Here is a 13,170-nt window from a genome sequence, read left to right on the forward strand (position 1 = left end):
AGGAGATGCCTCATCTACCTGCCGCATTAGTTCCTCGTCGTCCATGTATGTTTCTTGACAAATATGATTGGATATGGGGTCGGCATCCTGACCGTACACGATTGGCGGGTCTTGGCACCACGTTGATAGTTGAGGGCACACCTCTGGATGAAGCTGACCTACGTAGTACCTGAATATTCATGAGCAAGTCTGAAGCCAGCATGAATCATCTGGGCACTCCGATCATTACTTACGCCGAATCTCCGGAGTCCGGAGCATGCGTTGTATCCGGGATGGTATCACCTGAATTTATGAAGTCCATCTCTTGATGACCGTTCTGAGGAGCAACACCGTAGTATCCTTGGTAAAAGTTGTCGAAGCCACCTTGCGTCAGCTGTTGGGTGGCTTGATTGGGGCACGAGCCCTGCTCCGGACGACTGTAAATGGAGACTTCTTGGTAATCGATTGCGCCCCGGCGAGAATAGCGCCTCGAGTGCTTCCGCGGAGCCTCGACGTACGTGTCCTCCGACATGTCTTGAGTCTCCTGTGAATCATCGATGTGAGAGTCTGATTCTTAGGTGTAGAATAAGGTACTGGTTTGACTTACTTGGTTATTTCCGGCGAATACTAGTCCCTTTGTGGTAGAGCTGAGCACTGTGTTGTGAGAAGGCGTAGTAATATCTCCGCTGGAGGAGGTAGAGAGGGTAGCCTTGCATCTAGGGCGAGCGAAGGCATGATAAAGCTCACACCGGAAGACAAGTCAGGTTAATGGGGCGTCGGAGGAAGTAAGCCTTGACAAGGTTGCTCAGTACGCAGTTGCGTACGTTGGGACTTACGTTTGCCACAAGGACTCGTTGGGCACCGCCCATCTATGTACGCTCTTCATATTGCCGTTGGGCATCAGCCAAACATGTTTACCATTCGTGGAGGAAACGGCAAAACCATCCACTTCCAGGGTGTCCCGTAGGCCTGTCGTCTCATCTGGCGGGCGGCTGGACTAACCGTTTAAAGCAAGATGAGAGACAGCCCGTTGCATTTACATCCAATCATTACCCCGCAAAAGAGGATGTCTGCCTAGTCCCTACGTATCGGATCGTCTGAGACAACAGAAAACAGCCGTGATACATGCAAGGCCGCCCAGTACGGGAAAAACCGCCTCGTCCGCAAGCGCGCTTTTGCTCACGAGCAGAATTGCGCAGCTGCGGGCATGCACCATTCGCTCCTCACGCGCACAGCCTTCAGTGAGTGCCTAGCTGGCTTACGAGGTCGCGCCTTAGGAGACAAACCCGCAACCTCAACACTTCTCATTCGAGAGTTGAGGGAAAGCACAGCCATCTTCCTACACCGAAATTGCGCAGGAAACCCATCCGAATGTGCCTTGGAGGCTCCTTACATAGGCAACCGTACAGTCAAAAGGGAATATAAGACCAGCGAAGACGAACTCGACCATCGATTCCACCGCAGCATCCATTCCAGCGGTTTGAACCCAGTAGCTCCATCGCTTTACCTTTGACTCCACATCCTCTCCGTTCGCCACAGCATATTTCACCATGGATGCATTCACTTCCATCGGGAATGAGCTTTTCTTCCACCCTGTTTCTCACGGCAAATCCTTTTATTGCTGCCAATGTGGATTTGGCCCGATGCACGAGGATCTTTACGTTCAATGCATCAGCTGCGGCGCCAAACCATGCATGAACTGCGGATGGGAGTACGATGGTGTCGAAAACGTCCCAGACGATCATGACTCCTGCGGCCACAAGGAGCCTGAGCTCCACGAGGGTCCCTATGACACTGGGAATCCGTAAGCACACGGTCAAGTAGATATGTGGGATAAAAGCTGACCATCACAGTACCGGAAACCTCTCCGCCGAAGACGGCCAGCGCCAGCTTTTTTCCGAGGGGCTTGGCGCAGTCTCCCGGGCGGAAACTGATGGGACGAGTATTACGAACGTCCAGTAACGGTGAGCGACCCCCAAGTCCCGCCACAATACCAAACTGACAGTTCTTAGCCACGCTCCCACGGATAATACCGACAGGAGCAAAAACTGCTCTTCCGATCGAAGTTTCCCATTCAACTGGGAGGTCAAAGTCTCTATGGCCGTAGCGTTCATGATACCTTGATAGACGAGGCGCAAGGGGGGAGTAGAATTGCAAGGAAGCTGGTGCGAACCGGGCTACTTTTTCTGTAGAATTTGGGGGGTTGGATACTTGCCTTCGCTTTTCACTTCTTTGTTTGTGTTCATGTAGATTCGTTGGTTTGGAACAATACAGATTGATACCTACTTCTTTCGCTTACCTCCCACATAACCTTTGCTTTGTCAGCTCGGAACAGAGGCTGTCGACTTTGCCCCTGAGTGTACTGCGCCACTTTCACACCAAGAGCATGGGAGGCAAGGGCCGAACGGTTTTCCAGCGACGAGGTTGTGGGTTACCCCAACATGGTTCGCACAAGCGTTTGGGCCAACAAGGCTGAACAACAGCCCGGTCACGAGGGAAGGCTGAGCATGACGTCAGAAAAAAGAAGCCTAGGTGGAAGAGTTCAAGAAGGAAGGAAGCGAGAGTCAGCGGGTCATCGGATATGTATGTAGGCAACAGCCGGCTAGTGATGCGGCTCTGCGCTGCGTCGGCTCACCGGCGTCATCGTTGGACAAGGCTGAAGCCCTCAACGACACCGCCCCTTCCACCGTTCCCCCAATGATTGGTTGTCAGGCTACACATTCCATTTACACATTTACCTACAGCAGACCCACATTAAAACCACATGAACACACCCACGTCCAGTCTAACTCAACCATTGACGGCCTGCAGCTCCAACAGCACCGCCTCCGCCTGGACCAACTCAAGGCTCACCACGCCGCCCTCGCCCACCGTCACCGTCTCCGCCCGCACGTCTCCAACCTTGGCGCCCGTGCCCGCATCGAACGCGGCGCCGCCGACCGTCACCTCACTCTTGGCATTCGTCCCGGGGGCGCTCAGCCTGACGACGCTTACCTCGACGCCCTCGTCCCACTCGGTCTGCGCGCCAAGGAGGCGGGTCGGCCGCGTGCCGTTGCTGAACTGCGTGCCGTCCGTGGCGGACAGCGTGCTGGGGTTGCTGAGACCCTGCGTGCCGTTCCACACGCCCATGTCGAGGAAGACGAGTTTCTGCAACGCAGTCGTCCCTTCGTCGCCGCCGCCGCCGTCGCCATACACGGCATACCCGCTGAAATCCGAGCTGTTCGCCCCGGGCAGCGCGGCGATGCTGAGATTCCCCCCCTCCGGCCGCGCCAGCACGTGGGCGAGGAAGTAGTGCGCGTAGAAGCCGGGGCGGATGCCGGCGCGCAGGCTCTCGTTCTTGTACGCGTACGGCACGGGGACGAAGCCGGAATACTCGCTCTGGGCGCCGAGGTGGAAGTACGTCTTCTCGATGCCGATGCTGGCGGCGAGCAGCACGTAGTCGACGCCCCACAGCGCGGCGCCGAACGTGTCGCTGATGCCGCTGCGGCCCGAGCAGGAGATCGAGTTGGTCTCGCCGAGCACGAGCGGCGCGCCCGCGGCGTCGGCGGCGGCGACTTGCGGCGCGTACTGCGACACGTTCAGCCAGAGCGTGGTGTGGTTGGACAGCAGGTCGAGGCGCATGCGGTACCAGCGCTCCGTGTCGCACGTGCTCTGCGGGTAGAGGTGCACCGCGTACGAGCTGATCAGGTCCGGGTCGACCAGGCCGCCGGCCGTCAGGTTGACGATGTCGAAGTCGTCGAGCTCGTCCTGCTGGTCTGGCACCCACGGCGGGTCGGCGAAGACGGCCGCCTGGAACTTGGGCGGCGTCGGGTCCGCCTGGTACCAGTCGGTCGCGAGGATCTGGTCGGTGATGTTGCGCCACTGCTCGCTGTACTGCGCCACGTCCCAGCCCTCGGCCCGCCAGCCCTTGCTGATGAAGTGGTCGATCTCGTTGCCCAGCTCGAACAGCGTCAGCTTGTCGCCGAGGGCCGCGTGCACCGCCTCGGCCTCGGCGAGGGCGTTGGCCCACGCCGACGCGTTGACGTGCAGGTTCAGCGTGTAGATCAGGTCGGTGCCCGCGGGGAAGTAGTCGGCCCACGTGTCGTACCAGGCCGGGCTGATGTTGAAGTACTGCGCCGTCGCCGGCGTCGGGATCGAGATGGAGGTGACGTTGAGGTCCGGGTGCAGGTACGTCTGGTCCGCCGTGTTGCCGCCGATGCGGAACGGCGCCGGCTTGCCCGTCACGTCGGCGATGGCGGCCATCAGGTTCGTCGCCAGGTCCGACTTGAGGTAGTCTTCCACCCACACCGGCTCCATCGAGTAGCCGTACGCATCCGGCAGCAGCACCCTGGTCGAGAGGTCCGAGGGCACGGACACGTTGCTGACTTTGTTCGTTGTCGCCAGGCTCAAGGCCCGGGCGGCAAGTGGCACGATGCCGGCGTTCGGAACCATATTGGAGGCGGGTTGGAGGTGGTTCTGAGCTGGAAAAGACCCAATGGCCTCGGGGCGGGCTCGCGGTCTCTATATAACCTCATGTTAACATGGCTGAGAGCCGAAGAAACCAAGTTTTGCCCCTTAAGTATTTTCTCCGGTGGGTTGTGGGATGAGGTCGGACGAGGCGATGATCTGCGGAGGTTGCGGGGTAGTCCAATACGAGTACCAACCGAGAAGGCGGAGAAAGAACCGGGCGAATGCGTGCCGAACCGTATCGTCGTGGTCCATTGCGCCATTGACGCGCCACAGGCTTGGATTCAAGGGTACGATTGACACGCTTAACATTAGGTAAGAGAGCTGAAAGGGAGAAGTAAAGACATACAGCCCATTCAACCACTCCCGATGCGTGCTGGACACATGCGGGAGGCTGATGGACGCCCAGGGAACAATGCAGGATGACGACGCCAAGACCAGTGTCCACCAATCAGGGACGACACGGACACGGGTATTCTCCTCCCTGCTGGCAATATTATCCGGAGTGCCAGGAACAAGAAAATTAGTCATGAGAGAAACAGAAACAAGTAAACTCAATGCTCAAAGACAAGCATGCCGACCGTCATGTGATACAAGCAATCTGGTCCCAACGTCCCGTCGTCGTCAACTCCAACACCATCTCCACATCCAATCAAGCGGGAGCCATCGACGAGCTGCGTCGCTCCAACTTCTTCGGCTTCTTCTTCCCAGGCTTTGGCGTGTTCCGTATCGTGTCCGAGGACGGGGTCGAGGCCCCAGTGCGCGGTGACTGCACACCAGAGACCGGGCTCTTCGCTCGATCCCCGATCGGACTCTTGACCCTATCCGGAACCGGACTCTTCACCCTTCCCTCGACCGCGCTTTTCGCCCTCTGTATGACTGGAGGTTTCTTCCTCGGCTGCGCGCCCTCAGTGACACCCAGAGCGCTATCCCTCCTCTTCCCCTTCACCTCCGGCGGCGGCGGCGGCGTCGCAGCAGGAGCAGGCTTCTTCGCCGGCACCTTCTTAGGCTCTTCCTTTGCCGGGATTTTCTTAGCCTCTTCCTTCGCCAGTCCCTTCTTAGCCTCCACCTTCTTCGCATTGATCTTCTCGCTCGACGTCTGCACCTTCGCCTTCGCGGGTCCCTTCTGCTCCACCTTCGCCGCCTCCCCCTCTTCCTTGCCCTCACCGACCGGCTCCTCGACCACAAAGTTCGCGGCCATGCACCTGCCGCCATTCATCGGCCCCTCGTCCATCGGACACGCGCTCATCACGACCACGACGTCCCTCTCCGCCCTGAACTTGACCCACCCGCCCTTCTCGCCGCCCTTGCCCCACCTGCCGCCGTCGAACCTCCTCGGCTCCTCGACGACGACGTTCCCGCTGCCGCGCTGTTGCACGCTCGTGTTCATGAACAAGCTCAGCGGCACCGGCGCGCTGTTGATCGTCACGTCCGCGCCCACCGTGCGCGCGCCCTTCAGCCCCGTCGACTTGTTGAACTCCTGCAGCGCGAGCACCAGGTTCTCGGCGCACGAGCCGTGCTCCTCGCCGTTGCCGTCGGGCCCGGCGAGCTTGCGGTACGTCGTCGGGTCGCAGGCGGGAAGGAAGGTGCCGTGGCGAAGGGGGATGGCGGCGGCAGACTCGGCAGTGGTATTCGTTGTTGCTGGAGGAGACGTGTCGTCGAGGAGGGTTAGGAGCGGCTCGTGCAGGTTCGAGAGCAGCGTGTCGCCGGGCTCGGGGGAGAGCTTTTGCAGCGCGTCGATGGTGTGTGGGAGCGAGAGGTACTCCATCGGCCCCGTGATGCGCTGAGAGGCTTGCAGCTTGGTGTAGGCGCTGTAGGCGGCGTAGAGGGAGCTGGCGGTGCCGGAGCCGGTGGCGGCTGGAAGAGGGTGGGGTCAGCGCGTGGGGTTTATGATAGACGAGCTACGACTTACCTGAGAGGCTGGCGGCTCCAACGGGGGTCTTGGAGAACTCGTAGAGCTGCTCGGCGTAGGACTTGGTGGGGTCGCGGTGGTGGGAGGAGGCGAAGGCGGAGAGGGCGTCTTTGCTGTTGCTGGGGAGGTAGGAAGTGAAGGAGGTGCCAGAGGGCAGATACGACAGCCAAGTCCTCTGGTTCGCTTTGTCTAATTTGTCGTCGGCGCCGGATTTCGAGTCCTTCCCGGAGGCAGCTCTTGCCCTCGGGCGGATCGAGGGAAGGTAGGAACCCCAGCTCCGTGAGGACTGAACTGACTTTGCGTCCGCATAGTCGTCCTCCGTCGTCTCCGATGGGGTAACTGTTCCTGCAACCTTGAGTCCTTCATCGTCCGCATGGGCAGTAGAGTCTGCGCTTTCAGCAGCCGTTGCTTCAGCCTTGTCCGGATCTCTGCTTTCTGTGCCTTCTTCCTTCTTTTCATCCGGGTTGGTCTCAGCACTTTCCTTGGAGCTTTCTTCCACTTGCCCCTCGCTGGATTTGACAGCATCCTTGTTCGCTTGTGCAGCAGGCGCTTTGTTTCGATATCTCAACGCAGATACAGAGGGAACGGAAGGGACGTAGGATGTCCAGGAGCGCACTTTTTTGCCGTCTACAGTCTGGACGGTAGATTTTGCCGGCCCAGTCGAAGCCTCAGCGTTGGCCATGGCTTGTCCCGCTTGGGGCTCATCCTTGGGGGGCGTCTCTTGATTTGCGATGGGCTCTTCTTGATTTTCAGCGATCACCTCGGATGTGATATCGCTAGGTTGTGTATCGGCAGTGGCGGACTGCTGCTGTTGCTGCTGCTGCTGGGCGATGGCCTCTCTCTCGGCCTCCCGCTGGGCTTGGTTAAAGGCTTCCTCCTCGGCTCTCTCCTCGGCTTCAGACTCTGCGTTCGGGGGCTTGTGGAGGGCGAAGACCCAGGTGCTGATGACCTGACTGCCGTAGGTGTTTATGACTTTGATGGAGTGGCCCTTGGGCACAAAAGTGGCGATGCCATGACGCGCAGGCACACTCTGCCTCTCACCAGTCATTCCTGAGTGTGCGAGCATGACTGCACCAACTAGAGAAAAAATAGATGGACGAAAAACCAAAAAGAGCAATACAGCTCTATGCAAAAGGGATATGGAAAAGAAGGAGCGCGGTGGCCAGAAGCTGGCATGCAGCCCAAGACAGCGGCGTGCATGACGTCTGATGGCGCACGCTGGCTCGAGTCGCGGCGCTGGGATGGAAAGGGCGAAGCGACAGCGTGCGTCATCGCCATGGGCGACGAATGGCTGATGTAACACGCAAGAAGTTGGCTGGAGACAGGGTTGGGTTGGTCTAGATGGCAGCCACAGCGCTTACCCGGAGATGAGCCGCCATCGGTTGCGGCCACGCTAACATCTTCCCCGCTCCATCTCCGCTCCACAACCTTCACACTTTTTCACTGCTCTCGGCCATCGCCGCTCCACGTCTACAAGTTCATTTCGACAGCGCATGAGCATGGTCTCAGTGTTTGCCAGTCGTCGGGCGGCTCAGCGCACACGACGACATGCCCGCGCGCACCTGTCCGCGTCTCAACGTCTCGACGGTGACTTGCAGCCTTATGAGGCCGACCGGCGCACTCTAGGGTCCAGAGCTTCTTTAGCTTCGATGTTAGCCCGGGACCACCGCTTTGACCTCTCCCGCCGGGACGACACCTCATGCCCGTGTCTTTCGCTGGCAGCAAACAAGCACAAACTCGATCGGCTAAGTGTCCATTGAAACAGCCCTTATTTGTACAGTACAATCGTGGACCTCCTGCTATCATACATCATGTTTTGAACACCCTGCGCCGTAAATCATCCAGTCTTCCCGTGGTATCTTAGTCGTGCCATGCTTCATGAGACCATCACATCCTCGGCCTGGCCTCGTCTCCGCTGTATTGCATCTGCCTTACGATCCCCTCCACCTCCTCTTGGAAGCCTGTCAAGCTGCGCGACACAGCCCCGGACAACAAGCGCTCGGTAGCGTTCGGCTCTTCTTGGAGAAAGCGGTCCATCATTGGCGATGGAGTGCTGTTCAGGCTAGCTTGCGTTAGCTATGTGCGACGCCAACGCATCGGACTGGGAGCATACCCGAGGATTGAAGCGCCGTAGGGGTCTCGTGGGTCGGTCTGGTCTTGGGGCGCCGACTCAGGAAGATGGCCGGGATTGTTTTGGCTGAGGCTGACAGTCGAGCAGCCACTGCAGGCTGGCGCGCCGCACTCGATGCAAGCAGGGTGCCAGTCGAACACCATGGGCCCGTACAAGCATTTGCAGCAATAGTAGGCGTTGTCGCTGGGAAGAGTGTTGCCGGCCGGGATGGAGGTTTGGTAGGAAGACATGACGGTTGGTATGAGTTTCTTTGCTGTCAACTTCGCCGTGGAGAGACAACAAGGTCAAGTGAGGTGATGGTGATAGCAGGCATGGTGAAGAGATTCAAAGGGAATATATACTTCCATGGTCGGTAGGTCGCAACTGCGCTCGGAGGACGAGGGCGAAACGCCTTGGATGTTTAGCGGGCTCTGCCTAATCGCCCTTTCACCCTGATGCTCAGTCGCGCAATGTGGGTTTTGGGCCCAGTGCGCGGCGGCAAACCACTGAGAGCTGCGGGATTCGGGAGCCAGGCACCTGGGTGTTCATCCATCTGCAAAAGGGCGAGCTCCCGCACGAGCCACGAAGGTCTGGGCATGTGGGCTGCCGGGCGGGATAAGTGGCACCTTAGTGCTCAGTTGCGCAGGCAGCCGGCGGAGAGGGTTGATTTTGCTCCCTTTTGAACACTAAGGTTTCAACTCACGAACACCCAGTTACTCATTTCGCCCTAATACTCGCGTGCGCGGGAGCGCATGTGGCGCAGCTGTGGGTTTTCGGCGCGAGGCACGGCTACAACGCACATGCGTGTGACGGCGTGTGATGCGCAGAGGCGCACGTCGCCAATCTGGCCCATCTGCCGGCCAAGGCAGATCTCAAAACCCACAGGAACCAGCCCGCCAGGCCGACCGCCCGACCGGCCAGCAGCGACTCCTGGCCCACGCTGTCGTCATGCTCGTATTGCTCTTATCGCCTGCTCGCCTGCTTTGGCTGCCTGCGCTCCCGAGGCTACGTTCCAGGCCTGAGGCCAGCTGGGGGCGTCGTTCTGGCCCTCTGATTCGACGGCGCGGTGATCAAATGCGGGTAGCTTGCGGCCTCTGTGCAAAGCCTCCCCCGTCTGCCTCAGCCAGCCTGGCACCGCCACTTCCTGTCGCTCCCTACTGGCGTAGCGCGCACCCATCTGACGCCTGTCCAGCCTGGCGCGAGAAGCGTTGTCGAACGCAATCCCCCCCTTCTTCTCCAGCCGCCAATGCGCTACTTAATCTGCGCCTCCCGGCCATGCCGCGATTCCTGACTCCCCAACAGGCTTCAGCCTTGTTGAAACACGGATAATCGCCACGGACCACGCGTTCCTTCCATTTTACCCTTCACTTGAGTGGAAATCGGTTGCATGCCGCACGCCTTGTCCGACATGTCAGCTCCGGATCCGAAGCCGGAAAGGCTCACCAGAGGCCAGCAGGCCATCAAGAGATTCAAGATCGTCAACCGCTTCCTCCAGTCCGATGCCGCTGGTATCAAACCCGGCGAGGATGCTTTCGACCTTATTGGTCGTACCGAGTATCGCCGGCAGAACCTCTCTCGCACTCGAACCGGGAGTCCCTCCCCTGCCCATCGCTTCCAGGGCCCCCAAGGCTTCCGGGGAGCATCTGCAACCGACACCATCAGGCACGACTCGATTTGCTCCGAGTTCTCTGCAACCAGTCACGGAAGCAACGGAAGCAGTTCCACAGCCGGCACGCATGGAAGCAGCAGCGGAAGTTCATTAAGTACATCTTTCATGCAGCGCACAGCCGATCTCCGCGTTCAGCCATTCCACCAACAGTACCAGGCCAATCGCCTGCACACCTGCGACGCGACCGATCCTGAAGACTTTCACGTCTCCAGCACCCATGAGCAGTACGCGGGGCCAATCGTGTCCACGCCGGAGGAATCTGGGCGCGCGATGACTAGCATTTCGGAGAGCACCGGCGCCTCAGCCTCAACAGGAATTACGACGCCAGATCTAGAAATAGATCCACCGGTGCCCGTTATGCAACAACTGTAAGCCACTTCCTTCGTTTTGTCATGGGGCCCCTAAGCGAGCTGAGCTGTGCCGTTAACGCGTATGGATGAGCCGCAGTCGGTACCGGTGCTCTCAGCTCTCTGATACAGGCATCACTCCTTCTGATGCTCTTATTACGGAGTCACCTCTGTGCAGTCCGGGAGCTCTCTCATATGCTCCACTCACATCCATGCCTCCGCCTCCTGTCGCTCGTTCTGATACGACTTATTTTCCCATTAACCATCAGCTTGTTTCAAACATGCCTTGCCCCATCCCTCATTCAGCTCCCAGCTCCGTCGTTGCAATGTCCCGTGAGAGCTCTTCACAAGGGGTCCATGGAGATGCTCAGGCATCTTCACACGAGCCCAACAACGAGGATGCCGACAACAGCGACACCATCCAAGAGCCTTCTGAACCGGACTCTTCTGCACCTTCCAATGACCACCAACCAACCCCGCCCAGTGACAACGGAGACCCTGATGACAGTTCGTCTGAGCATGATGACAATGCGTCCCTCTCAGATGATTCGCACGATTCCCAGGAGCTTCTCCAGCGGGACTGCTTGGAGGAATTTTTGCGCCCGGCGAAGAAATATCTTTTCCAGCGACTTATGGTTTACATCGCCAATGACAGGAGCCTCGGGCTTCCTCCGCCAACGGCATCATTGTTCGGTTGCGCAGGCACTGTGAAAACTGGGTCCCCTGATCCATTGACTTCCTTGCCTTCCATACAGAAGTTGATGCCTAAGCAAGAGGCATTGCAAGACTACGATGGTTGTTGTTCCCGGGCAGCAGGGCTCGAAGAGAGTCCTACCTCTGCCGACCAGGGTTCGTCTGACAACCGAGCCCATGGTAAGCGATCTCGCGCCCCGGCCAGTCATGACGAAGGGCGTACCGGTGCCTACTTCACTCGGAAGCGGAAGATCAGAGGCGCTGGCTCACCTGATAATGACGGGAATGAGAGCGATGACGAGGGTGAACAGCGAGGAGGTCCAAAACAATGCAGATCTCCGAGTCCCCATCCCGACCACAGGGGGCGAAGGATCGCATGTCCGTACTTCAAACGTAACCCGCGAAGCCCTCCAAAGAACCCCTCGTGTTTTCAGAACGGATTCAAAGACGTTACAAAGATGAAGTAAGTTCTTACTACCGCTGATATTGTCCTTCACAGCTAACCATATTTGTAGAGAGCATTTGGACCGAGTTCATAACTGTTCCATCCGGTGTCCACGTTGCTACCTTGTGTTCAAAAAGCAAAAGGAAGTAGATGCCCATCTCCGTGTCGACCAAATATGTGTGCAAATCCAAGAGCCGCCGCTTATTGACGGCTATAACGCTGCGCAGGCCGAGGAGCTCAAGGGACGCAGGCGGAGCCAGCCTCTCGAGGACAAATGGAGGGCCATCTGGGGCATTCTTTTCCCTTCAGATCCCGAGCACGAGATCCCACCGCCATGTAAGCTTTCGCTCTCGCTCCTTACGCATCCCGACCCTCACTTGAGCATTTCTGACCAATATTTCCAGGGTGGGTGAACCGCGACGAGCTGCAGGGTCTGGACTTCTACGACCGCTTCCAGACTTTCATGCACGAAGATCTGCCCAGCCGGGTCACTCAGAGCTTCTACACCTTCGTCGACCAACTCTTCATCTCAGGCCTCTTCCAAGGGCAGATCGAAGCCATCGTCCACAATTGCCTGGAGCAGTCCTACGCCCTCTTCCGCGCCCACGACACTGCTGGCCAAGCGGACACGCCACCGCCGCCGCCGCCGCCGCGTCAACACGAGGCTGGCGCGTCAGTGGCCGCAGCAGCCGCACCATCAGCATCAGCCGGGCCGAGCACTGCCACAACCAGCTTTGCCATGCCCAACTCTGCTACTGCTGCTGCTGCTCCAGGGCATGGCGTCATCGATCCCTCCCTGGTGATGCCGGGTCGCCACACCGACGACGTCCACAACTTCCAATCCGATCCGTGGCCGACGGCGACCCAGGACGGCGGCCTGACGCCTCCGGCCTTTGATGTTCCCGGACTCTCCCAGACACAGCAGCCAGGAAGCCTTGCATCCTTGTTGCCTACTCACGGCTCAACGCACCCTGAGATGAGCTTTTTGGCCGTCGAGCGCGATGGTTCCGCGACGCACACTCCCGTGGGCCGGTCGCCGGACTGGACCAACATCGATAGTATCGACTTCAACGGCGATTTTGATGATCTCACTTCGATGTATCATGCGTCGTTTCCCAGAAGGAGCCAGGAACAAGGTGGTTCTTCTTCGGGGAGGGGGTGAATGTCGGGAGACTGGCGTGGGCTGTGTTGACGCATAGATCTCTCTCTGTATATATGACAATCGTGTTGTATGTAAATATCTCGGTTTTTCTGTATGTACATAGTCACATCAGTACCAATGCTTCTCCTTGCTTTGAATGAGTTTTGCGTGATAAGCACGGCGCTGATGGTGTTGCAGTGCGACCTGCACCGGTCAACCAAGGCCAGCTGAGCCGAGGCGCAGCATGCAGCATGCATCATGCAATCCTCCCCGCTTTCACCAGCGTGGCGTCCTATCGCAGAACGGCACGCGCTTCCTTGCTTACGTTGAATCTTGCTCAGCCCCGCCGTTTGCGTTGCCGGTGCTGGCTATGCTCTTGCCCGCGCTCAGTGTCGCTTCGTAGGAGGGCTCGCAGCTCCCCTCACCCT

The 13,170-nt window shown here is 58.5% G+C and overlaps 5 protein-coding genes across 5 annotated transcripts; 2 read left to right on the forward strand and 3 right to left on the reverse strand.

The window, feature by feature from the left end:
- Window positions 1-229: 229 nt before the first annotated feature.
- On the reverse strand, window positions 230-695 carry SLS55_009955 (uncharacterized protein; the record flags this gene model as incomplete). Its single annotated transcript, XM_066781349.1, has 2 exons — window positions 230-546; window positions 635-695. The coding sequence occupies 2 exons, from the start codon at window positions 693-695 to the stop codon at window positions 230-232; spliced, it is 378 nt and encodes a 125-aa protein (XP_066628351.1).
- A 2,074-nt stretch (window positions 696-2,769) lies between these two features.
- SLS55_009956 (uncharacterized protein) lies at window positions 2,770-4,410 on the reverse strand (the record flags this gene model as incomplete). Its single annotated transcript, XM_066781350.1, has 1 exon — window positions 2,770-4,410. One exon carries the CDS (start codon window positions 4,408-4,410, stop codon window positions 2,770-2,772), a length of 1,641 nt encoding a protein of 546 aa, XP_066628352.1.
- A 667-nt stretch (window positions 4,411-5,077) lies between these two features.
- SLS55_009957 (uncharacterized protein) lies at window positions 5,078-7,385 on the reverse strand (the record flags this gene model as incomplete). Its single annotated transcript, XM_066781351.1, has 2 exons — window positions 5,078-6,282; window positions 6,338-7,385. The coding sequence occupies 2 exons, from the start codon at window positions 7,383-7,385 to the stop codon at window positions 5,078-5,080; spliced, it is 2,253 nt and encodes a 750-aa protein (XP_066628353.1).
- Window positions 7,386-9,855: 2,470 nt separating this feature from the next.
- SLS55_009958 (uncharacterized protein) lies at window positions 9,856-10,488 on the forward strand (the record flags this gene model as incomplete). The annotated part of the gene is made up of 1 exon (XM_066781352.1): window positions 9,856-10,488. One exon carries the CDS (start codon window positions 9,856-9,858, stop codon window positions 10,486-10,488), a length of 633 nt encoding a protein of 210 aa, XP_066628354.1.
- An 845-nt stretch (window positions 10,489-11,333) lies between these two features.
- SLS55_009959 (uncharacterized protein) lies at window positions 11,334-12,763 on the forward strand (the record flags this gene model as incomplete). Its single annotated transcript, XM_066781353.1, has 3 exons — window positions 11,334-11,336; window positions 11,829-11,937; window positions 12,006-12,763. The coding sequence occupies 3 exons, from the start codon at window positions 11,334-11,336 to the stop codon at window positions 12,761-12,763; spliced, it is 870 nt and encodes a 289-aa protein (XP_066628355.1).
- Between the last annotated feature and the right edge of the window lie 407 nt (window positions 12,764-13,170).

The sequence above is a fragment of the Diplodia seriata genome (assembly GCF_021436955.1).
Source record: "Diplodia seriata strain FDS-637 chromosome Unknown scaffold_11, whole genome shotgun sequence".
Lineage (NCBI taxonomy): Eukaryota > Fungi > Ascomycota > Dothideomycetes > Botryosphaeriales > Botryosphaeriaceae > Diplodia > Diplodia seriata.